Below are 27562 nucleotides of genomic sequence, written 5' to 3'. Positions count from 1 at the left end.
GAGGGAGAAATGGATTCTCAGACAAACAAAAATTGAGAGAATTTGTCGTCAATAGGCCTGCCTTGCGAGAAATGTTAAAAGAAGTTCCTAAGAGAGAAGGAAAATCATACAGATCAGAAACTTAAATTTAAACATAAAGGAAGAGAACCGAAAAAGGAGTAAATGAAAAGTAAGATAAAAACTTTTACATTTCTTAATCTTAACTGACCTAACAGATACTACCTTGTTCAAAATAATACCAACTATGTATTTGTTATGAATGCCCACTTGTGTGTGCACACAAGCACATGCATGTGCCCATATGTAAGTGAAATGAATGACAGCAATGATATGTGGGATGGGGGAAGGACTTAGGGTTATTTTGTTTTTACAAGGTACTCACATTCCCATTATTGAAAGTGGACTAGGAGAAGATATAAGTGAAAACTATGACATCCACTAGAGAAAATTAATAGTATAGGATAACTGACATGCTAATAAAGGGTAGAAAATGGAATCATATAATATGCTCAAGTAAAACCATAAAAGAAAGAAAAATAACAGAAGACAAAAATAGGAACAAAAACCAAAAGCAACACAAACATACTAGATATTAACCCAACCATATCAATAATCAGTTTAAAGCATCAGTGGCCTAAATGTACCAACAAAAGATAAGTGATTGTCAGAGCAGATCAAAAAAAAAGTAAGACCAACTATAAGCTGCCTATACTTTAACTATAAAGACACATGTAAATTAAAAGTAAATAGAAAATGAGTATATACGATGACAATAATAACCAAAAGAAAGCAAGAGTAGCTCTATTAATTTCACCAGAGCAGAATTCAAAGCAGAGTAAGTTAGGGTTAATAAAGGACTTTACATAAAGGATTTCTCATTTCTTCAAGAAAATATTGCAGGAGTTTCCATCGTGGCTCAGTGGTTAACGAATCTGACTAGGAACCACGAGTTTGTGGGTTCGATCCCTGGCCTTGCTCAGTGGGTTAAGGATCCGGCGTTGCCATAGCCGTAGTATAGGTCGCAGACGTGGCTCGGATCCTGTGTTGCTGTGGCTCTGGCACTGGCAGGGAGCTACAGCTCCAATAAGACCTCTAAACTGGGAACCTCCATATGCGGCAGGTGCAGCCCTAGTAAAGACGGAAAAAAAAAAAAAAAAGAAGAAGAAGATAATGCAATCCTTAATGTGTATACACCTAAAAAGAACATCAAATTATATGTGGCAAAAAGTGACAGAACTTCAAGGAAAAACAGGGGAATCCACTGTCATAGTTGGAGGCTTCAATGTCTCTCTAATCAGGAATTGGCAGATTAAGCAGGAAGAAAATCATTAAGGACATGGTTGAACTCAATGGCACCATCTATCAACTGGATATAATTGATATCTCAGGACTACTTCATCCAGTAACAGGATATTACACATTCTTCTCAAGCTCACATAAAACACTGACCAAGACAAATCACATTCTGGGCCTTAAGACATAACAATACATTTAAAAGAATAGAACCCATACAATGTCTAGACTCTGACTACAACAGAATTAAACTAGAAATCAGTTAACAGAAATATAACTGGAAAATCTCAAAACATGGAGATTAAACAACAGACTCCTAAAGAACACAAGTCCAAGAAAAAAAATCCCAAGAGAAACTAAAAAACATTTTGAACTAAATTACACGACTTATCAAAATTTCTGGGATGCAGTGAAAGTAGTGTTTAGAGGGAAATTTGCTTGAATGCATTTATTAGAAAAGAAGATCTTTAAAAAGATCACCTCAGTAAACTAGAAAAACAGCAAATTAAATCCATAGTAAGGAGTTCCCTGGTGGTCTAGTGGTTAGGTCTTAGCACATTCACCACTGCATACCAGGGTTCAATCTCCAGTCTGGGAACTGAGATCCCACATAAAGCCACTGGACAGTGTAGCAAAAATAAATAAATAAGAATAAAAAATCCAGAATAAGCAGACAAAATAATAAAAATTAGAGCAGAAATGAATGAAATTGAAAAATAAAATCAACAGAGAAAAACCAACATAATCAAAAGCTGGTTCTTTGAAAAGATCATTAAAAAAAACTGGTAATACTGCAGCCAGGCTGATTAAGGGAAAGAGAAGGGACAAGAATTACTAATGTCAGAAATGAAAGAGGGCACACAGGTATAAAGCACGGGAAAATTTAAATAATAAAGGAATATTATGGACAATTCTACAACCACAGTTTGATAAACTAGATGTGATAGACCAATACCTTGAAAGACACAATGTGCCAAAACTCACAAGAAGAAAGAGAAACAATGAACAGGACTAAAGATAATAAATCAATTAAAAAATAAAGCACCTAAAACAAAAAGCGCCACCTCTGGATGTGTTCGCTAGTGAATTTTAATCATAAATTTAATGAAGAAACTATATTTATTCTCTACATTCTCTTTCAGAGGACAGAGTCTATTCTGATTAAAAGGCTTACCTCTCCTACTAAATGATATAATGCAAGTACAGTACTGAGCCCAATGGCTTGTCATACTGTAAGAGCTCAAGATGTTCTACAGGCTATAGATATAGTACACATCTATCAGTTTATTGATCCCAGAAAATTCTTCCTACATTTCTGCAAGGGAATTAAAAGAGTAGAGATAAAAATTTTAAATAAATGTGGTAATTTCACTCATTCATCTAGTATTTACTTATTTATTTTTATTCATAAATATAGCACAGTAAGGGGAACAGGGAATTCAGAACACAACCATCCTTTGATGAAAATTGGTGAAGGAAGGCCTTTCTGATAAGCTGTCATTTGAGAGCTCTGAAGCAAGTGAGAGAGGAAGCATGTGGATATCAGAGAGAAGGGTCAGAGAAAACAGGCACAAGTCTTAAGAACAACCAAACATAATAATGGCAAGCACATAAAGCCAGTGTAGACAAAGACAGACAAGCACTACCACCAGGTGGGTTCACTACTGAATTTTCAAAGAGAAAATGGAAAGTCACAGAAGTTAAAGAAAGCTTATACAGGCCTTACACATTCTTTGATTTTACTCTGGGAGAGATGAGAAACCTTTGAAAGGCTTGAAGCATAAGTAACATGGTTTAACTTCTGTCTGAATGGAGGAGTTCCCATCGTGGCTCAGCGGAAATGAATCCGACTAGGAACCATGAGGTTGTGGGTTTGATCCCTGGCCTTGCTCAGAGGGTTGGGGATCCAGCATTGCCGTGAGCTGTGGTGTAGGTCGCAGATGTGGCTCGGATCTGGCGTGGCTGTGGCTGTGGCATAGGCCAGCAGCTGTAGCTCTGATTGGACCCCTAGCCTGGGAATCTCCACATGCCGCCAGTGCGGCTCTAAAAAGCAAAAAAAAAAAAAAAAAAAAAAAAAAATCACTGGCTGCTACACAGAAAATACGTTCTAAGAGGTAAGCATGGAAGTAGCAAAACTACTGGGAAGAATTTCATTTTTAGCAAAAGATGATGGCTTTAATCAGAGAGGTAGAGATGGAAAGAAACGGTGTTTAAAAAAAAAAGTTGTTGAGTTATCAGTATTTTAAAGGTGGAGTCAAGAGGGTTTGCCAAAAACAGTGAGAAAAGAGAAACCAAGGATGCTTCCAAAACAAAGTTTTGGATACACTGGAACTAAAAAGAGTTGCCATTGACTAAACTGACAAAATTACAAGACAACTAGATCTGAGAGGATGAAAACCAAAAAGAGTTCTATTTTACTGTTCTATTTTATTTTGGATTTAAGTTTGAGAATCGGGCATCTAATTATTGGATATATGGGTCTACAATTCAGAAGCTAAGTCAGAGGTGGAGATGAAAATATGCAAGTTGTCACAGTATATATAGTAAAGCTCTTACCTAGAGAATGAATAATGATGGCCTGAGGACTAGGTTCTGGGTCACTCCAGCATTTAAGAAAAAAAAAGCCTTGCTAGTAAATAACTGAATACATAAATCACTTGATATATTTAAACTTGGGTTCTATTTACTGTCTTACACACCTGAAAACACAGCCTAAGTGTGAGACCGAGACAGGGTTGGGGAGCAATTATCAAAGATAACAAATCTGAAGTTGTTAGAAATTGCTCTGAAATTACTAAAAAAATTAAAGTCTAAATTAATATGTGGAAAAAAACTACTACATGGTATACATATAAAAATTTAAACAAAATCCAAGTAGATAATACACACAAATGAATAAAAAGATCTGAGTTATTGTGTTAGTTCTATTACTAGGCTAACTATAAATTAGCATGTAGGAGTTAAAAACTTATACTGATTTTCTACACTCTGGGAAAGGATGACACTAAGAATTCCTAAAAACAAACAGGCATATTTTTTACTTTTATATAAATTACTATTTTAAATGTACTCAAGTTATTTCCTGGTTAAAGGATGTCAAATGCAAATGCACCTCAAAGCGTTAAAAAAACACTTTTAATAAATATAGGATGTTACCATTAATCAAACACACTAGGTAATTCTTAGTAAAACCAAGGATCTTTCATTACCTATTTTGTAAATCAAGACTTGCAAGATTAAGGTAGAACAAATCTTACTAAACTACTGCTTGGTTAGTATTTCTATGGGTATAGGAATTTGAGAAATTGTGGCAGACATGAAAACTTAAGAGCTATAGTCTCAGAATTATAGCTAGAACCTTAGACATCTTTGTGGAGTCATCATGGTAGATCGAATTTCCTGTTACTCTACCTTAACATGGGCAAGTTAAACAGTATGGCAGCTTACTTAAAGAGAACTTTAACATCGAGTTTTACCTGGAACCTTGTGATACCTATCGTGCTTCACATCCTTGCAATCCCTGATTTTTACTACAAAATACAAGTCTCAGAGTTCCCGCTCAGGCACAATGAGACTGGCAGTCTTGTGAGTGCTGGGACACAGGTTCAATCCCTGGCCCGGCACAGTAGGTTAAGGATCCAGCGTTGTCACAGCTGAGGCATAGATTGCAACTGCAGCTCTGAAAGATCTGATCCCCAGCTTGGGAACTCCACAGGCCGCAGAGTGGCCAAACAAAAACAAAAACACAAAATGTAAGTCTCATCTTCCCTTTTCCTTTTCCATTCTTTACTCTTGATTCATCCATCTAACCTCTCCCACACCAAGATCTCCAGAATCACATTTATGATACGGGCTGTCACCTATCTTCAAATGCTTTATATAATGGTTACTCAACCTCTTTGCTTTCACTAAAGCCTGATTTACCCCCAAAGGCATTTTTTATCTTGCAACCCTTGTACACTTGATAGACAATCAAACCACTAAGTGCACTATTATTTTTCTAATTTTCCCTCTATTAAAAATAAGCAATGCCCATCCCTCCAAACAAAACAAAGCACAATACAAATACAACTTATACTTTGAAACTCATGTTCTCTACCCAAATCCCTTCTTCCTTCCCTCTCTGTTCTGGTAAATTTTACCCACATACTAAAGGCTTTATTTTGTACCAGTTATATCATTGGTATTGTGACTTCAGTATCTGTGTATATGATCTATCCCAAGACCCTAGCCCCCCAAATATTAGACATTTTAACTTGAGGGTCCCTCACTTCCTCTCTATTTCTGCCAATCACTAACTTGGGTTCTGATTACTATTATCTATTCTTCTAAGAGATTCACTTATACTTTGAACCATCAAGCTTTTTGTAACCCACCCAACACTTTCATCAAGCAACACAACCTTCCAACAATGGCCATTGCCAATGACATAAATTCAACTACACCAATGTTAACACCCTACACACATGCCACTTCCCATCTGCTCTGCTAACAGCCAACCCTGAAACACCATGCATCATCTTCTAGCTATTAAAGTCTTTAAAATACAAGTATGATTAGGTTTCTAATTTCAGCATGAGAGTCTAAATATTTGGTCCACTTCTTCACTCATTTTCCCCAATAACTTTCCAAGTTTTCAGTCTTCTCAAATCCCCTAACCAAACACTGTGTACCACAAAAACTATTTAAAAAATATTGCCTAAAAAGTTTCATGGTCCCAAAACTAAAGAGATATTACCTCACTTCCATTAGGATAGTGACTATGAAAAAACAGATAATTCCAAGTGTTGATGATAATGTGGAGAAATTATAACCTCTGTGCACTGCTAATCAGAATGTTAAAATGGTGCTGCCACTGTAGAAAGCAGAATGGAGGCTCCTCAAAAAAATTAAAAACAGAATGTCCATCAACAGATGAATGGATAAACAAAATATGTTATACACATACAATGGATTATTCAGCCCTAAAAAGGAAGAAAATTCTGACATATGCTACAACATGGATAAACCTTAACATCATGCTGAGTGAAATAAGCCAATCACAAAAAGACAAACAATGCAGGTGCTCAGAGTAAATGAGGTAGAGTCATCAAAATCACAGAGACAGAAAGTAGAATGGTGGTAGCCAGGGGCTGGTAGAGGGCGAATGGGCAGTGATTGTTTAACAGGTATAGTTTCAGTTGTGCAAGATGAAAAAAGTTATGGAAATGATGGTGGTGATGAGTGGACAACAATATGGATGTACTTAATACTACTAGGTTGTACAACTGAAAACAGTAAAGACTGCAAATTTTGTTATGTGTATTTTATCACAAAAAAATTATTTTAAGGTTACATAGACATATAAATTTGAGAACTGTATTTTATACAGTTCCTTGTTAGAAATGCACAATGTACATCAGCATTTTAAAGGATTTCTATTATTTTTCAGTAAAGAAATGCCGTTTAAGTCTGTACTTCCCAAACTTAGTCAATAATCAAACCACTCTATCAAGAAGTACCAAGTGGTACAAGTGACCTAATTTACTAAGAAAATTGATAGCTCAGGCACGAATGACTTTTGAGTTTCCCATTCTTATCTACCAACACATTTAACATCACATATTTGTCAACACATATTCATCTTAACCTCCTTCTTCCAGCTTCAGAAGATAAGAGACTTTGTTATTCAAGAGCAATCCCTATATTCTTCACTCTAACCCTTACCACCTCAAAAATCTTGCTTCAATAATTACCACCTCTTGTGTTATCCTAAACTTCTTAAATTCTCACAACTAGTCCCTGAACTCTTACTTACTTCACTTTCTAAATATTTTTCTTTACTCCAGAAAACTCAATCTTGAATCCTTAATATTACCACTACCCTTGTTAAGGCTCTCACCGACTGAAACCCTGGTCACCTTACCACCATGTGGTTCCTCTTCAATTCCGTTTCTCCTGCCAAAGTTATTAAAAATATACATCTAACAAGATTACAACTTAGCCTTGTAGCTAAGTACTAACTTAGCAAATTCTTTATCGATTCTCAAACACCTATGAAAGATAGGCAAAGGCCCTTCACATAGCATGTGAGCAGTATTAGTCCTATCAAATACTATCTCCTTCAGTTTTCCTACCTTTCCTAAAACTCAACTGCCTACTGTTTCCCACATTCGCTATGACGATTTATAACTTTGCTCATGCTTCTGCCTAGAATGTGCTACCTAACTTCCAGCCACACTTCAAAACTTAACTTAGCCTTCCCCGATCATCCCTATTTCCTTGCCATCTGGATTAGGTCCCTGTTGTGTCTGTGTGCCTAAATACCTGTACACTATTATGTTCTCATTTCATCCTAGGTATCCTTCCACCACAAGGATTGAGAGGAATTGCTTGTGGGTCTTTTGCACTAAGTAGACTAAATTTCTGTAGGTTAGGAACTAATTTATGAATCTTTGTATCCACAACACAGTACCCAATACCTTATACACAGCATGCATTTAATAAATGATTGTTAGGAGTTCCTATTGTGGCTTAGCAGTAACAATCTCAACTAGTATCCACGAGGACATGTATTCAATCCCTGGTCTAACTCTGTGGGTAAAGGATCCAGCATTACTGCAGGCTGTGGTGTAGGCCACAGACACTGCTCGGATCCTTCATTGCTATGGCTGTGGCACAGGCCGGCAGCTACAGCTCAGATTTGACCCCTAGACAGGGAACTTCCGTATGCCATGGGTGCTGCCCTAAAAAGAACAACAACAACAAAAAGATTGTTAAACTGAGTTCTTTCCTCATCTATTTCCCCAAAACTGCTAGGTGAGCAAAAATACCTAAGAATCCAGGGGTATACAATTATCTTATTTAGAAATAGAAATCTAGTAACATGTTACCAAGATTTAGAAGTTATTTATTTGGTAAGTGATACATAAGATATGCTTATATACATCTCCCAATTTACTTTTTTAAGTATTACTCTCTTTTAACTGGAAATTACTTTCATACAATCTAGGACAAGTTAAAAGACACCACAGCCTCCACCAAGTTATACTTACATTCGGCTAGCTTCAATGTCGTCAGACTGAGGTTCTCCTGATGATCTGTAAAACACAATTGAGAAAAGTTGAGCAAAGTATTCCATAATCCAAAAGGAGGCAAATGTTATTTTGGAAGACAAATTTGAAAACAAAATTTAATGGTTAACAGTTTTAAAAGTAATTAAAGACTTCAACATGAGAAAAAAGTGACCAGATGAGATTGCCATACATTTACTATAAGGGCTAGACTAATTAACACTCAGTTCATTTTTTTAAGGATAGGAAACTGTAAACACTTTATTTAGTTACCAACATACAAACCAGTATAACAAATCGTAATTATTCACGAAGGCAAATATTTATAATAAAAACAATTATGAAACTTTCTATAGCCCAGTAGTGGTTATCTACAGTATTAAAGGTATTCTCGGGTATTTAGTCCCAAACCTTAGATGAGGGATCAGCAAACTACTGCCTAGGATGACAAACTAAGGCCTGGGTCAGCAGCCTATTTTTGTAAAGCTGTACTGGCACAGAACCAAGCTTATTCATTTATATTACAAGAGCAGAGCTCAGAAACTCTGACAGCAACATGCAGCCCACAAAGCCTAAAATATTATCTACCCATTTAAGAAAGTTTGGCAACCTCTGCTCCAAAATAGTTCAAATTTAAATCTAATACCCTTAGGGAATTTTCAAACACTTACGTCAGATTTATCATTTTGACCATGATTATCTTAGTTCAACAATGAAATCAGCTTTCCCTGAAAATAAAATGGCAGGATGTATACCTGTCAATATCATACCATCCTGAGTATTAATATTTTGTTGTGGATAACTGAATTGACTTCTGTTGTAAACAATTGCCAGTTATTTTTTTTTCTTTTTTTTTAATATATTCTGCTACCTTAAGTAGAAATATTCGAAATTCTAAAGCACTAAGAAGCCTTTTATTTTCATTTTGGGGCATGAACCAATTTTCCTTACCCCTATTAAAAAAATAAATTCCTGTTTACTCTATTCACTTTTATAACCAGCATCAATCAACACATATTAAAGTCAATCAACACACAGTAAAGTGAATCAATATAATACTAATTTCTAACACTTTCAATTCACAAAATAGGTATTTTTAGATGACAAAAGCTAAATTTTCATCTGACATTACAAAAGACTTGATTTGTAAATTTATCACTGACTTGAGACTTCTAATTTTGAACTTTAACAAAAGAATCTTAAAATCAGAGCCACCAGAAAAGAAAAAAATGTTTTCCATATTTCTTAGCTTTTAAAAAAAGCACTTCTTTATCAGACTTTCAAAATAACTCCTCACTGTAGTGGTCCAAGGACAAGAATGTAAAAAATAAAAATAAAAAATAAAAAAAGGAGTCCAGCAGCTCAAATATTTATTTTAGATCTTCTTTGCAGTATATTTACATTTTCAATTTTGCACAAAATTATATCAGAACTAAAAATTGGGGCATGCTGGAGGTGGCAGTGATTTGGCAGTGACATGAATGCAAAAATTTCACTCCACCCTCTCCCCCAGGGAGCAAGCAAATCACCTTTGTGACACACCTGGTCTCCACCAGCCTTGTGGGTAAGTACCCCAAGATTGCTTCCAAACTTGTATCTCTCAGACAGAAGAGCTAAAAAGTGATGGTAACCCCATGTACCAGCTGACTCATTTTTGAAAGTGCGACCCTCCAGCATCAGATGTCATACTGTAAGGAGGCAGAGCAGGCTTGCAAAACAAAAAATAAACCTGCTGGCACTAAGGGAAGAGAGGCAGATTAGAAGCTTTCAAACATGTAGGCGGCAAAACTTTCAAAATTAACAGGGAAGTGAGGGGAATGAGCACACAATGACAGGGACATTAAAATACTACCGCAAAAAGGTAAGACACAAGCAAGAGGAAAAACAAATCCGAGTCTCAGAAGCATAATATGTAACTGCTGCAAAGTTTTGAGATTCTGAAATGCGATAGAGGTTAAAATACATCAAAGGGTAATGACTATAATCTATTTTCCAATGTCTGTTCCCTAAACAAGAGGATGTAGATATCAGCATCAAAATGTCATCAAATACTAGATTATCATTTAATATTAACATATATTAAAGCGAGCTACCAAAAATCACTTTATAAGTCAAACCAAGTAATTTAAACCAATTGAGTCAATAAGAACAAAAGAGTAAGAAAGGACTGAAGAGTATTACCTTAATCTATCATAGGTCTTTTAAACATGGTTAGCATAGTTTTCTCCTTAAACGGTAATTGTTTTTCAATCAAGAGAAAAGTGAATATATTCAGAAACAGAAATTCTTATCCTGCAATGTTATAAAAGTAATAGTACCTGCCTAAATAAACTTCTAGCCATTCTGTTTATTGTACTTTATAACATTCTAAATAATTTACAAAAAAATCTAAAATAAGAATTCGAATTCTCAAAATTATAAAATATCTAACAATACTTTTTAAGCTTAAGCCCCTGAAAAGTCTCTTTACTCTACTGTCAAGTTCTTACAAAGATCCAATACATACTTGTAACTTCACCAAATTCAGGACATATAATAAAAAGAGAAAAAACCGCAAAACCGTTCACTTAGGTTAACCTAAAGTTTGTCAGAATTAAGAAATCAGAAGAAAATCTAAAACTGAAATAATAAGCAAGTAACATTAGAAAATAAAAAATTATGTAAGAGATCAACTTTAGGCATTGATTTAGATCACAGAAAATGTGATCACAAAATACCCACTGATCTGAATACTGCATCATGAGCTAGAAAATTCAAATGGAGGCTCACTTCCAATAATACGAGGTGCAGCTTCTCTAGCCTGCAAGCCACTCCTTTTACCTCCACTGTAACTCTCTAGGAAAGAAAAGTATACTAGTTTTATTAAAGTTGTAAAAACTTCTCAAGTAGTGTTAGAAACTACCCTCACCACATAAAACTCTCATCACAGAAAAAACACACTTAAAATGCATAGTTTTCATAATGTTCATAACAAAATGTTCATTTAAAAACTTAATATTTTTAGAAATACTTTCCTGTTTACTCACACAGATAGGGTTGGGGAAAAGACACAAAATATTTTAGGAAAGATTAAATGGAGAAGCAGGTTAATCTCAGGTCCCCTATTCTTAGCAGTCAGTATTCCTGCCAACTATACATTTTCTTCATTTTTTTAATAGCATGTATTTTACAATGACAGCCTTTTAAAGGCTGTAAAATAACATTCAAAATTACCTTTTACAAGCTGTGGCCATTCGGTGACATCAGGGTGATCACAGCTTTGAGTCACTGATTAAAAACAGGTAGTCACACCAGTCTAGCTGCTAACTTGATCTGAGCGTAGGTTTAATAACTCTAATAAATTAAACAAATCTTTAGTTAGAACACTTTAATATATAAACCCAATTCATTGTTCAAAAAATAATCTTCAAAGGTTCAAATTAGGTGCCAATGCAACATTAATCAGAAGAATAATTACAGAAATACTTTTAAGGATTATTTTCCAGCACTTTTTTTCTTAAACAATTTCTTGAGAAAATGTGGTAATACTCTCTTGTACATTTATGAAGTGTTACAGTTTACAAAGCACTTTGGACAACAGTATTTTAAGTCTCATGACAACTATGGCTCTACCTAATCAGGGCAGATATTATAGAAAGGATATTTTTTTAAAAGAAAAAGAAAAAATTAAGTAGCCTTAGAGCAGTTAATTGACTTGCCCAAGATTTCAGTATTAATTGAAGCCAGATCTATTAACTTCCTATCCAGAGTTAATTTTTTTGTGATTTCATTTAGTTTTGTTATTGAGTTTCATGATTTAAATATATGGAAATGAGCAAAGATTTAAAATATGGATTGAGACCCCATAATTAAAACAATAGTTTAAATAGGACTAATAGTAATAGGGTTTCCCAGATAGCAAACACTTAATGGAACAGTTACACACTAAACACACACAGACATATATATACACACACACACGCACCAAGTCTAGTCCTATTTACTCTATATTTAAGTAAAATCATCTAACATTAGTCAAATTCCCTCATGCACTTCATGAAAAGGTGTTCTACTCTTTTTTTCTCAGCCATAAATTCTCTGAAATATAATTTCATGAGAAAGAATAGCAAAACATTTCCTCCTCCCTCAATCTAGTATCTTTTGATCCCCTTACTTGGCCTTAGCTGAACTTTCCTGATCGTCATGGTTCACATTTAACAGGTATCCTAATCACAATGTAGTTCTGGAAAACATATACATTGAAACATTCAAGTATCAAGAGCTCATTTCCTATAACTAATTTTTCCCTCCATGATTTCCCTACCAAACTACATATCAAGGCCAAATGTGAAAAGCAAATTAAAGAAAGCTGATAAAATTAGGAGAGAGAGAAAAAGACCCTTGATAGTGAACACCTTCCAAGTAACATAGAAGGTAGTTAACTTAGATCCAGAAGCCAAGATAAAATAGCAAAGTATATGAGAACCTCAAGAGAAAGGATGAAACATCAATGCTTGAGCCAATACCTCTGCAACCTATGAACCTGGACCACAAATTCAGACCAGGGTGAGAGTCGGACTAAGAACACGTAAGTAGGAGTGACCATTGTAGCTCACTGGTAATGAACTCAACTAGTATCCATGAGGACAGGAGTTCAATACCTGGCCTTGCTCAGTGGGTTAAGGATCCAGCGTTGCTGTGAGTGGTGATGTAGGTCACAGACATGGCTCGGATCTGGTGCTGCTATGGCTGTGGTGGAGGCCTGCAGCAGCTGCAGCTCTGATTCAACCCCAAGCCTAGGAATTCCATATGCCACAGATTCGGCTCTAAAAAGCCAAAAAGAAAAAAAAAAGAATGAGTAAGTAACTTTAGGGAACTCCAACACAAGCATACTTCATTTTATTGTGCTTCATAGATATTGTATTTTATTACAAACTGAAGGTTTATGCCAGCCCTAAATCAAGCAAGTCTACTGGCACTATCTTTCCAACAGTATTTGTTCCCTTCCTATCTATGTGTCACATTTTGGTAATTCTTGGCAGTATTTCAAACTTTTCCATCATTATTATTTTGTTATGGTGAGCTGTGATCAGTAATTTTTGATACTACTACAATTCATTGACACCTCAGATAATGGTAACCATTTTTTAGCATCAAGTATTTTATTTATTTATTTATTTATTTATTTGTCTTTTTGCCTTTTCTAGGGCTGCTCCCGCAGCATATGAAGGTTCCCAGGCTAGGGGTTGAATCGGAGCTGTCGCCACAGGCCTATGCCAGAGACACAGCAACTCGGGATTCGAGCCGTGTCTGCAACCTACACCACAGCTCACGGCAACACCGGATCCTTAGCCCACTGAGCAAGGCCAGAGACTGAACCCGCAACCTCATGGTTCCTAGTCGGATTTGTTAACCATTGCGCCACAATGGGAACTCCAGCATAAAGTATTTTAAATTAAGGTATGTACACTGTTTTCTTAGACATAATGCTATAGCACACTTAACAGACTACATCTCAGTGTAAATATAACTTCTATATGCACCAGGAAACCAAAAAATCCACATGACTAGCTTTACCTCAATATCTGCCTTATTGCAGTGGTCTAGAACTAAACCTGAAATACCTCTGAGGTATGGCTTTAAGTGGAATTTATAATCCCTAGAAGAAATAGCCCAAATTTCCCATATTTTCCTATCACAGCTACATGTTTCCTAACAAAAACCTATACCACTCCTGAGATCATATGGGAAAGACGTAAGGCGCCTCTGAAAGGAATGTTCCCTTTGGGGTTCTCCTAGGACTAATAGTGTATATGGATTTAAAAGGGCTAAACAAGTCTAATTTTTCAAACTGTAAACTTAAAAATGAGAAAGCCAAAATACCTTTTAATTGACTGATTAGCTGAACTGAATCAATTCACTGAAGAGCTATGTATATTTGAAAATTACTGAGGCCAGTCCTCTCTTCTACATCTTTTTCATGAGGTACAGTGCTCAACAGAGCAAAGAGATCCCAGAGTCAGTCCAGAATCAAGTCCCTGTTTGGTCACTTACCAGAGGGAAAATCTTGGGCAAGTTATTTAACCTCTCTAAGCCTCAGTTTCCACATAAGCAGAACTAAGACAACAGTAGTATCTATTTCAGGGGGCTGGCATGAGGATAAACAAACATAAATTACTCACAACAGTGTCTGGCACATAGTAAGAGCCCAACAAATGGAAGCTATTATTAACCCATAGCCTAAGAGCCAAACTTACCCCCTCAATATTCTTGCACAATTGTTTTACTTCTCATATCACACTAACCTCTTCTAAAACTCTTTCAGAATCCCACCTGGATCCCTCATACAGTCTATCTTGTAGTATACTGATTTAGCACCTAGTACAATGTTTTAAAAATGGCAGACACCCAAATTTGCTCAATACATTTGTCATTATTCTAACCATGACATTAGGATATACATGCAATGTTGAATTCCAAAAAATAAAACAGAAACATACCATATTTCGCCAAACTTCAGAGGAGCTGGTGAATTCTAAAATCAGGCTCTTACAGATTTTTAACCTAAAATATAAAACACCTCACTCAATTCTTTTTACACAAACAACTGGATAGATGACAAAGAAAAATGTTTTTCTAAAATTTGTTACAAAAGCAAATTCAGTTGTTCTATTTATGAATAACCAAAAACATATCAAGAGGCAAATGCTTCTGCTGCTATTGCCAGGATGCATGGAAAGGTCTCTGTGGCCTGAGTGCTTTCAGCTGGCAAAACTATGTTTTCTAGTGTCATCTAAAGAGCTTACTGCTTACCATTTCTTTACTCTTTCCTTCCAGAGGGCTGAAAATACATGAAAACCATTTGACTTCATCCCTCTAATTCCTTCAGACACTTAACAGCAATTAAGTTTGGAATTAAATTCTATATGCTGAGCATCTGCTGTTAGGAATGTATGTGGGCATTTGCCCACTAACTCTTGGAGGAGCAGGTCCTTTGCCGTGTAAGTCTTAGGTGTCAGGTTGTTGTGAATATTACAGAAAATGTTTTAAAAGTAAGGACAGTGCTACCTGGAGCATAACAGAGCCTAAATGTATGGTAGCAATTATTATTTCTTAAATCAAACACTTAATATACCAAAACTTAGCTCTTACCAAAAACCAAATTCTGAAGCTTATGCATCCAAATAACCACAAGTGAGTAAATTCTTAACTCGTATACAGTGTTTCACAGATGAACAGAAACTGAAGTCTTTTAATACATTTCCTTTTTATTATATATGAAGAAATCAAGTCCGCCAAATCAAGAAACCCAACAAGCATCCTACAGGCTGACTGCAGAGAATGAATACACTGCATATAATTTTTTCTTTAATTAACCAAGTTGTAAAACCTTAGGGGATTGAATTTCAAATTCTATTTTATAATACAATCACCTGAAGAATCTGTAAGAAATCCAGATACTTACTTGATCTCAACCTCCAGAGATTGTGATTCGGTACATACAATGAGGGTGCACGAATCTGTATTTTTTTTTTCTTTCTTTCTTTTTCGGACACCCCCATGGCATATGGAAGTTCTGGGCAAGGGATCAAATCCGAGCCAGAGCTGCGACCTATGCCACGGCTTCAGCAACACCAATCCTTAACCCACTGCACCAGACTGGGGTTTGAACCAGCACCTCCACAGAGGCAAACCAGATCATTAACCCATTGCACCACAATGGGAACTCCCAAATCTGTATTTTCTAACATACATTTCAGGTAACATGCATACCCCAACTTGAGAAACTATACTTTAGAAAATTAGGAACACACAATCATAGAATATACCAAATCTATGATGATACAAAATAAAGTGAAAGCACCAGAAATGTTAGCTGCACTCCACAAATTTAATCATTAGCCCTCTTGCATCAGACCTATTGCCTTTATTTTATTTATATCCATGTCGAGCTCCACAGAAGGCTCAATCTAATAATCTAAGACTAAGAAATGTAATCAATAAGAAATGCCTATAGTAATCTACACCTACACGTCCATTTAACATTTTTCACTTATCCTTAAAATAGTCCACCTGTTGTCTCCACTCACTCTCCCTCTCTATACACACAGATACACACACCTAATTTTTATTCTTATATGTGCCATGTCCTTTATCTCCTCTCTATAGCCTATTTTCTTTATCTCCTTCTAACCCTAGGCCAAACTAATTTCACAGACTACCATTTCTATCATTTTTTTACTGTGTCCACTCTGCTATCCTGTTTTCTTTTACACCATATTTATATTGCTTTGATTTATGGGATAGCTACTGTTTAAACTCCTTAAGTCATGTTCATTCGTAAATGTCACAACAAAAGCCTGTTCCAAAAACTTTCTTTCCTAAATCTTCCTGCCTTTAGGTTCTCCTCATTCTAGTCCATTCAATAGTTAAGACTAAAAACACTCCCTTCACATAGTACATTCAGCATAATTCTCTCCATTAACACTTAAAAATTTTATTGAAGTACAGTTGTTTTATAATGTTGTATTAATTTCTGATGTACAGAAGAGTGATTCTGCCATATATATATGTATGTGTGTGTGTGTATATATATATATATAGACATATACACATCCATTACCATACAAGTTACCACAGAACACTGAGTAGATTTCCCTGTGCTATACAAGTCCCACTGATAATCCATTCCATAAATAAAAATGTGCCCTTGCCATTCCTAAACTCCCTGTCCACCATCCCCCACCCTCTACCCTTCCCCTTTGGTAACCGTACATTTTTACAAAGTCTGTGAGTCTGTTTCTGTTCTGAAAATAAGTTAATCTGTATCATTTTTTAGATTCCACATATAAGCCAAATCATGATGTTTTTCTCTGACTTTCTTCACTTAATATGATAATCTTTGGGTCCATCAACATTGCTACAAATGACATTATTTTATTCCTTTTTATGGCTGAGTAATACTCCATTGTATGTATGTACCACATCTTCTTTATCCATTCCTCAGTTGATGAGCATTTAGGTTGCTTCCATGTCTTGGCTATTTTAAACAGAGCTGCACTGAACACTAGGGTGCATGTAAATTTTCAAGTCATGGTTTTCTCCAAATACATGCCCAGGAATGGGATAGCTGGAACCTATGGTAATTCTACTTTTAGTTGTTTAAGGAAACTCCATACTGTTTTCCATAGTGCTGTGCCAATTTACATTCCCACCAACAGTGTTAAGAGGGTTCCCTTTTCTCCACACCCCTCCAGCATTTATTGCTTGTACAGTTGTTTTGATGATGGCCATTCTGACTGGCATGAGGTGATATCTCACTGTAGTTTTGATTTGCATATCTCTAACAAACTGTCAAAGTTCAGTTTTTTGTTGTTGTTGTCTTTTTAGGGCTGTACCTGCAGCATATAGAGGCTCCCAGAGTAGAGGTCAAACTGGAGCCACAGCTGCCAGCCTACACCACAACAATGCCAGATCTGAGCCACGTCTGAATCCTACACCACAGCTCATATCGGCACCAGATCCTTAACCACTGAGCAAGGCCAGGGATCAAATTCACATCCACATGGATACTAGCCAGGTTTGTTAAGCACTGAGTCACGACAGAACTCTGATGTTGAGTATCTTTGCATATGCTTTTTGGCCATCTGTCTGTCTTTGGAGAAATGTCTAGTTAGGTCCTCTGCCCATTTTCTGATTGGTTAGTTTACTTTTTTTAATAAATCTGTATGAGATATTTGTATATTTAATCTATACCTTCTCAGTTGCTTAGTCTGCAAATATTTCCTCCCATTCTATGGGTTGTCTTTTTGTTTTGTTCATGGTCTCCTTTGCTGTGTGAAAGTTTAATCAGGTCCTATTTGTTTTAATTTCGTTACTCTAGGAGGTGAATCAAAAAAGACACTGTTGAAATTTATGTCAGAGTGTTGTGCCTGTTTTCCTCTAAGCGTTTTAAAGTATCCGGTCTTTAATCCATTTTACTTTAGTGTCTGATGTTAGAAAATGTCCTAATTTCATTCTTTTACATGTAGTTATCCAGTTTTCCCAGCACCACCTTTTGAAGAGACTGTCTTTTTCCATTGTATATTCTTGCCTCCTTTGTCAAAGATTAATTGACCAGAGATACATGGGTTTATTTCTGTGCTTTCTATCTGTATTTCTGGTTTTGTGCCAGTACCACACTGTTTTGTTCACTGCAGCTTTTTAGTCTGAAGTCTGAAGTCCAGGAACCTGATGCCTCCAGCTCCATTTTTCTGTCTCAGAATTGTTTTGCCTATTCAGGATCTTCTGTATTACCATACACATCTGAAATCTGTTTGTTCTACTTCTGTGAAAAATGCCATTGGCAATTCGATAGGAACTGCAATGAATCACAGAATGACTTGTGCAGAATAGCCATTTTGACATTATTGATTCTTCTAAACCAAGAACATGGTATATCTTTCATTCTGTTTGTGTAGTCTGATTCCTTTCATCAGCATCTTATAGTTTCCAGAATACAGGTCTTTTGCCTTTCTAGGTAAGTTTATTCCCAAGTATGTTATTCTTTTTGATGTGATGGTAAATGGGACAGTTTCCTTGATTTTTTTCTGATCATTTTTAAGCTTTATTGAAGTAGAGTCGATTTATAATGTTTTGATAATTTCTGCTGTACAACAAATTGATTCAGTTTATACACCTACACACATCCATTCTTTTTCAGATTCTTTTCTCACATAGATTATCACAAAATATGGGATAGAGCTCCCTTTACTCTACAGCAGTTCCCCACTGGCCAATCATTCCATATACCACAGTGTGCATATGTAAATACCAAACCCCCAGTTCACCCCTCCCCCAACCTGTCCCCTTTGGTAACCATAAGTTTTTTTCTCAAAGTCTGTAAATCTACTGCTGTTCTCCAAATAAGTTTGTTGTATCCTTTAGATTCCACCTTTAAGTGATAAAATATGATGTTTGTCTTTCTCTAAGTAATATATGTTAATATAATAATCTCTTGGTTCATCCATGTTGCTGCAAATGGCATTTATTTTGTTCTTTTTTAAGGCTGAGTAGTATCCCACTACGTATATGTACCTTATCTTCTTAATCCATTTCTCTGTCAATGGATATTTAGGTTGCTTCCATGTCTTGGCTATTGTAAATAGTGCTGCAATGAACACTGGGATGCAAGTATCTTTTTGAATTACAGTTTTCTCCAGATAGATGCCCAGGAGTGGGATTGCTGGATCATATGGTAGTTCTATTTTCAGTTTTCTGAGGAACCTCCACACTGTTTTCCACAGTGGTTGTACCAATTTACATTCTTACCAACAATGTAGGAAGGTTCCCTTTTCTCCACACCTTCTCCAGTATTTACTATTTGTAGGCTTTTTTTTTTTTTTTGGTCTTTTTGCCATTTCTTGGGCCACTCCCATGGCATATGGAGGTTCCCAGGCTAGGGGTCTAATTGGAGCTGTAGCTGCTGGCCTACGCCAGAGCCACAGCAACACGGGATCTGAGACACATCTGTGACTCACACCACAGCTCATGGCAACGCCGGATCCTTAACCCACTGAGCTAGGCCAGGGATCGAACCTGCAACCTCATGGTTCCTAGTCAGATTCGTTAACCACTGAGCCACGACAGGAACTCCCTATTATTTGTAGACTTTTTTTGATGATGGCCATTCTGACTGGTATGAGGTGATACCATATTGTAGTTATTTGCATTTCTCTAATAATTAGCAAATGTTGAACATCTTTTCATGTGCTTTTTGACCGTCTGTCTGTCTTTAGAGAAATGTCAGTTTAGATCTTCTGCCCATTTTTTGACTGGGTTGTTTCTTTATATCAATCTACATAAGTTGCTTGCATATTTTGGAGATTAATCCCTTGTCAACTGCATCATTTGAGAATATGTTCCCTCATTCTTTAAGTTCTTTTTGTTTTGTTTATAGTTTCTTTTGCTGTGCAAAAGTTTTTTGTATTCCTTCTTTTTATGGCCACACCTGCAGCATATGGAAGTTCCTGGTCCGGGGTCAAATCAGAGCTGCAGCTGGGGCCTACACCAGCACCACAGCAACTCCAGATCCGAGCCACTATCTGTGATCTATGCCACAGCTTACACCAACACTAGATCCTTAATCCACTGGGTAAGGCCAGGGATTAAATCCACATCGTCACAGAGACAACGCTGGTTCCTAAACCTGCTGAGCACAACAGGAACTCCCAAAACCTTTAATTGTAATTATATCCCATTTTTTTTTGTTTTTAATTTTCATTACTCTAGATGAATCCTAAAAGACATTGCTGCAGTTTATATCAAAGAGTGTTATGCTTATGTTTTCTTCTAAGAATTTTATAGTATCCAGTCTTTAGGTCTTTAATCCATTTTGGGCTTATTTTTGTAAATGGTGTAAGAGAATGTTCTAATTTCATTCTTTTACATGTAGCTGTTCAATTTTCCCAGCCCTACTTACTGAAGAGACTATCTTTTTTTATATTCTTGCCTCTTTTGTCATAGACTAGTTGATGACAGCTTTGTGGGTTTATTTCTGAGTGTTCTATCCTATTTCATTGATCTATGTGTCTGCCTTTGTGCCAGTACCATACTATTTTGATGATTGCAGCCTTGCAGCACAGTCTAAAATCAGGGAGCCTGATTCCTCCAGCTCCACTTTTCATTCTCAGGACTGCTTTGGCTATTCAGGGACTTTTGTGTTTCCATACAAATTTTAAAACTTTTTGTTCTAGTTCCTTAAAAACTGCCTTTGGTAATTTGACAGTGATTGCACTGATTGACATGGGTAATATAGCCATTTTGACAATATTGAATCTTCCAATCCAAGAACATGGTTTATCTTTCATTCTGTTTGTGCCGTCTGATTTCTTTCAACAGCTTCTTATAATCTTCAGAGAACATGTCTTTTGCCTCCTTGGGTAGGTTTATTCCTAGTATTTTATTATTTTTGATGTAATGGTCAATGGGAATGTTTCCTTGATTTCTTTCTGATCCTTCACTGTCAGTGTACAGAAATGTCGCAGCTCCTGCTGTGGCTTGGAAAGTTGTACCTTTATGAGAATTTGTCCATTTCTTCTAGGTTGTCCATTTATTGGCATATAATTGCTTGTGGTAGTCTCTTATAATCCGTTCTTTGTATTTCTGTGGTATCAGCTGTAACTTTTCATTTTTTTTTTCTTTTTTGTCTTTTTGCCTTTTCTAGGGCCACACCTGTGGCATATGGAGGTTCCCAGGCTAAGGGCCTACACCAGAGCCACAGCAATGCAGGATCCAAGCAATCTACACCACAGCTCACAGCAATACCGGATCCTTAACCCACTGAGCAAGGCCAGGAAGCAAACTTGCAACCTCATGGTTCCTAGTTGGATTCGTTAGCTACTGAGCCATGACGGGAACTCCTCATTTCTAATTTTACTGAGTTGTGTCCTCTCCTTTTTTTTCTTGATGAGTCTGCCTAAAGGTTTATCAATTTTGCTGAATTTTGATTCCAAGGACCAGTTTTTAGTTTCACTGATCTTTTCTATTTTCTTCTTCTCTATTTCACTTACTTCTGCTCCAATCTTTATCATTTCTTTCCTTCTACTAACTTTGGGTTTTGTTTGTTCTTCTTTCTCTAGCTGCTTTAGGTGTAAGGTTAGGTTATTTATTTGAGATTTTACTTGTTTCCTGAGGTAAGCTTGTATTGCTATAAACTTACCTCTTAGAATTGCTTTTGCTGTGTCCATAGGTATTGACTATTGTGCCTTCACTGCCATTTGTCTCTAGGTATCTTCTGATTTCCTCTTTCATTCCTTCAGTGATCCATTCGTTGTTTAGTGGCATATTGTTTAGCCTTCCCGTGTTTGTGATTTCTGCAGTTTTTTTCCTTGTAATTGATTTCTAATCTCAGAGTTGTGAAAAGAAAACATGCTTGATATGACTTCGATTTTCTTAAATCTACTGAGGCTTGATTTGTGGTCCAAGATGTGGTCTATCCTGGAGAATGTTCCATGTGCAGTTAAGAATGTGTATCCTGCTGCTTTAGAATGGAATGGTCTGTAAATATCAATTAAGTCTATCTGGTCTATTGTATCTTTAAGGCCTGTGTTTTCTTACTGATTTTCTGCCTGGATGATCCCCTACTATAATCTGGATGTCACCTACTATTATTGTTTTACTGTCTATTTCTCCTTTTACGGCTGTTAGCACTTGCTTTATATTTTGAGGTGCTCTTACACTGAGTGTCCATTAACTCCATTTTGTCTTTTCGTCTTTTTAGGGCCCCACCCGCAGCATATGGAGGTTCCCAGGCTAGGGGTCATATCGAAGCTACAGCTGCCAGCCTACAATATGGCCACAGCAATGCTAAATCCAAGCCATGTCTGCAACCTACACCACAGCCCACAGCAATGCCAGATCCTTAACCCACTGAGGCCAGGGATCAAACCTGCAACCTCATGGTTCCTAGAGGATTCATTTCCACTGTGCTATGACAGGAACTCCCGTTAACTCTTTATAGTAACATTTTCTTGCCTTCCTTTTTTAATTCCCAGAAAGACCTGAAAAATATTAGCTCAGATGCTAACATACAAAACTTTCCACATACTAAAAATTTTCTTATAAACTAGCCATCATCTTCCCGTACATTCTAAATCCTGACTTCTTAACCCTACTTTTTATCTGCAGCATTTCACACTATTATTTCTCACCTCTCCTGGCTGCCACAATGCTCTACCTGCCTGTGCTCTTCTACCTCCAACACCAATTAGATCTTCTGCTAGTTCATCTTCCTACTCCTCATCATAGCCACAAGTTTCTATCTCTAGCTCCTTTTCTTAACCTAAATTAATTTTCTGTGCAATACCATCCACTATTCCTATAGCACAGCACCCCTCTATACTCAGGATCCCTAACTCTACATCTTTAAGCCTTTAGCTCTTGAGTTATAAGCCTGTTATTCTCAAATACCAGTGGTACATGCACTTGGATATTTCATTAACATCTAAAATCACACTCAAGGAGTTCCCATTGGGGTAACAAACCGGACTGGTATCCATTTATGTTCAATCCTTGGCCTCACTCAATGGGTTAAGCATCCGGTGTTGACATGAGCTGTGGTATAGATCCCAAAAACAGCTCGGATCCTGCATTGCTATGGCTGTGGCATAGGACAGCAGCTGCAGCTCCGATGTGACCCCCCAGACTGGGAACTTCCATATGCTGCACATGCAGACCTAAAAAGCAAAATAAAACAAGAAAAGAAAAACTCAATTAGTTCAAGGGGAAAAAAACCTCCCTCCATCCTGATGTACCTTATCTTGTTGTCCTCCTCATTACAGACTGTTATTTTCTCCCCATCATTTTCATTTAGCCTAACCAGCCTATGATTTGATAGTTGTTAATCTTCAAATTCTTAAAGGTCAAAGAATATGTACTAGCTACAACTAATACAACAAATTATATCTCAATTTTTAAAAAATGACTGCTATATTTTGAGCCTACTAAATGGATTAAGACATAATGGTAAAGAAATTAGACAATCTCTTATCCCTATGTGATAGGGGAAATGAGCACAAATAATAAAAACTACAGTAAGGTCACTGCGATGCACAGTTAAGTGTTATAAAGAAAGAGCCAGGATACGCTAGTGCATGAATATATACATACACACACACATATGCAAACACATATAAATACACACACACACACACACACACACACACACACACACACACACAGTATTCTGCCTTAGTCTGGAGTAAAAGAAAAGATCTTCTTCATGAAGTAACACATAAACCAAGTTTGAGGCATGAACAAGGTTTATCCCAGACATACTAAGAAAAATCTTGGAGAGCTCCCACTGTGACACAATGTGATCAGCAGCATCTCTGCAATGCTGGCACACAGCTTTGATCCCCAGCCTGGCACAGTGGGTTAAGGATCCAGTGTTGCTGCAGCTGCAGCATGGATTGAAAATGTGGCTCAAATCTGATTCCTGGGCCAGAAATTTCATATGCCACAGGGAAACCAAAAAAGAAATAAATAAATAAAAATAAAATAGAAACCTTGGCAGGTAATGGTACCACACTACCAGTCCAGTCACCCAAATTAGAAAATTTTGAGTCATATTCTAAAGAAAAGGCCCCTCCCTTCTCCCAGTGCCACCAATTCTACCTCAGAAATTCCCCCACACTCCAACACTTCCAATTATTCCTTTGTTGGCTTTTAATTGCTTCCAAAAAACATTTCAGAAGAAACTATATGAAATTTGGCCAAAACCTGCCAGTCCAGCCTCTTCTCTCAGACTAGACCACCCTCTTAGAAAATATACGTATCATTCATTTTTACACTTCCACTACTTGACAATATTCACAAAATAAACTTCACAGGATAAATATCTTTTTAAAAAGGAAGGTTTTGTCTGGCTTTGAGTACATTAACATAGCACCACATTATCTGCAATTGGTTGAATTCACAGAGATGTAAAGTTTGCAGGGCTGAATATAAAGTTATATGCAGATTTGACTATGCAGGGGGATAGGTACCCCTAACCCCCCACACTGTTCAAGGGTCAACTGTACTATACAGAAATCATAAGCAACCTACTACTACATGTGGATGAATTTCAAAATATGTGATGTGAGAGAAGCCAGACACAACCAAATGTAACTGACACCATATAAAATATAAAAACAGAAAAATCTAATCTATGCTATTAGAAGTCACGGCAGTGGTTACTCTTGGGGAAAAGAGAGGTATGAGAAAGAGAGCACAAAGATCTTCAGAGGAGCTGATTTTGTTTCTTGATCTGAATGCTGGCTAAATCTGTATGCTCACTGTGTGACAGTTCAACAAGCTATGTTCACACTTATACTCTTCTGTATGTATATTATACCTCAATCAAAAGTTTATTTCAAAAAGCCCAGTATGATATGAGCATTACAAAATATGCAAGTGGAAGAGAAAGTAAGTCCAGAGAAAGATCCTTAAGTATCTTAAAAACTGCTTCTTGTCAAAAACAAGAAAATTGGACAACATATATATGAAACAGTTATTTTCAGACCCTAGATAACAGGCAGTATGAGACTGCAATCCATGAGAAAAGATATGAGGTGAACCCTTCCAATGCTCAAATTTCTCCCAAGAGCCAACTTTTCAATCTGAGTCAATGGAGGGGAAGCCTAGTCAGAAGAAAGCAATTTCACTGAAGGGAGAAGCAAGAAGTAAGAGTTAAGGAGGCTGAAGAGAGTGCAGTTTGTAAGACAGATGCCATACAGTGGGGAGTTATGCAGAGAAAAGGCTCCAGAAATCTGTCATTTGGGGGTCCTTTTGAGCCTGCCACTATATAAACTGTGTGTGAATAAAGTGAAAGACAACACAAACTGAAGCTGTAAGCTTAAATATTCCCAGTACTCATACAAGACTGGGAGATCCCCAAGCTCCTCCTAATCAGGGTGAAGAGAATATGCTGATACTGGGAACAATTAGAAGAGAACTAAGGGCCATGCCTTTGTAGTAGCTATTAGACTTAAAGCCTTCTCAAGATATACCCTAATAAAACAGACTTGAAGGGATCAAGCTGACCAGCAAGTTACTTAGCCTGCTGCCAAAACAAACTGAAAAACAACAAAATCCAGTCACTCAATAACAGACTTTACAATGTTCAGGATCCAAGAGGAAACTACTAAATATGCAAACAAAGAGGAAAACATGACCCATAATCAACAGAAAAACCAATCAATAGACTAAATTGAAAGAATTGATGGAATCAGTAGACAACTTTCAAATAGCTATTATAAACATGCTCAAGGATTCAAAGGAGTATCTGAAAACAAATCAAATGGAACTTCTAGAAACGCAAACTCAAACTATCTCGAAAGTATCTGACACTACAAGAAAAAAAAAGGACAGGGAAATATAAGACAAAGTAAATTGAAGTACAGAGACAAAAAAAAAAAAATTACTAAAAATAATGTTGATGACCTGACTATAATATCAAATAGTCTTAATATTATACATGTAACCAGAGTATCTGGAAAGGAGATAGTGTTGAGGGAAAGAAGTAACTTTAAAAAATACATGTGAATGGAGTTCCCGTAGTGGCTCAGTAGTTAACGAATCCGACTAGGAAACATGAGGCTGCGGGTTTGATCCCTGGCCTTGCTCAGTCGGTTAAGGATCCGGGGTTGCCGTGAGCTGTGGTGTAGGTTGCAGACCCGGCTCGGATCCCAAGTTGCTGTGGCTCTGGCGTGGGCCGGTGACTACAGCTCCAATTAGACCCCTAGCCTGGGAACCTCCATATGCCGCGGGAATGGCCCTAGAAAAGACAAAAAGACCAAAAAAAAAAAAAAGTGAAGAAATAACAGCTGACACTTTTCCAAATTTGATGAAAACATAAACACACAGATTAAAAAAACAAAACAAAATCAAAACACAACAAATCCTAAGCAGGATAATCAAACAACAATAAAGAGAAAATCTTCAAAAGACTCCAGAGGGAGGAAAAAAGACTAAATGTAGAGGAAGAAAGTTAGTATAACCACAGACTTCTCATTAGAAACAAATGTTTAAAGAAAAATGTAAACCTAGAATTATATGTCAAGTGAAAATATCCTTCAAAATATGAAGCTAAACCACTATACATCTATGAGAATGGCTAAGTTAGAAGAGACCAACACTTTCAAGTGTTGCCAGTGATGTAGAGCAACTGGGAACTTTCTTAACAGTTGGTTAAGAGTATAAAACAACAATCAATTTGGAGGAAAGATCTGGCAACTATCCTATAACCCAAATTGCACTCCTAGGTATTTACCCAAGAGAAAAGAAACCGTATGTATCCACACAGACTTTCACACAATTGTTCACTGCAGCTTTTTCATGATAGGTCTAATGTTTTTGAAGGTGGACTGAGATGACCTAAGATACACAGAGTAAATACTAGTGCAACCACTGTGGAAAAAGTTATAAGGTAATAGTGGAGATAAAACAGACTTCTAAAAAAATGCTCAATCCAAAAGAGAGCAGGAAAGGAAGGGAAAAGAAGTACAGATGGGACAACCAGAAAACAAATAGTAACTTGACAGCCTTCAACCCAATCACATTGACAATTACAATAAATACGAATGGACTGAACACTCAAATTAAAAAGCAGGGGGGAGTTCCCGTCGTGGCGCAGTGGTTAACGAATCCGACTAGGAACCGTGAGGTTGCAGGTTTGATCCCTGGCCTTGCTCAGTGGGTTGACGATCCAGCGTTGC

The 27562-nt window shown here is 36.8% G+C and overlaps 1 protein-coding gene across 15 annotated transcripts in view; it reads right to left on the bottom strand.

Annotated features, from left to right (window-relative positions):
* The window catches only part of UBE3A (ubiquitin protein ligase E3A), a 114417-nt gene that overhangs the window by 66224 nt on the left and 20631 nt on the right, over nt 1-27562 (bottom strand). For 2 of the 15 annotated variants that reach the window (XM_021076100.1, XM_021075796.1), the window contains exons 2-7: nt 14825-14888; nt 11559-11678; nt 11115-11180; nt 9888-10083; nt 9017-9073; nt 8328-8372 (exon numbers count right to left, since the gene is read on the bottom strand). In XM_021076100.1, coding sequence (XP_020931759.1) covers nt 8328-8372; nt 9017-9039 — 68 coding nt within the window. In that variant the 5' untranslated portion in view covers nt 9040-9073; nt 9888-10083; nt 11115-11180; nt 11559-11678; nt 14825-14888. 15 annotated transcript variants of the gene reach the window in all.

This window comes from Sus scrofa, chromosome 1 (assembly GCF_000003025.6).
Source record: "Sus scrofa isolate TJ Tabasco breed Duroc chromosome 1, Sscrofa11.1, whole genome shotgun sequence".
In the NCBI taxonomy this organism is placed as follows: Eukaryota; Metazoa; Chordata; class Mammalia; order Artiodactyla; family Suidae; genus Sus; species Sus scrofa.
The sequence above is the reverse complement of the archived record's forward strand: the minus strand, read 5'-3'. Positions and strand labels throughout refer to the sequence as shown.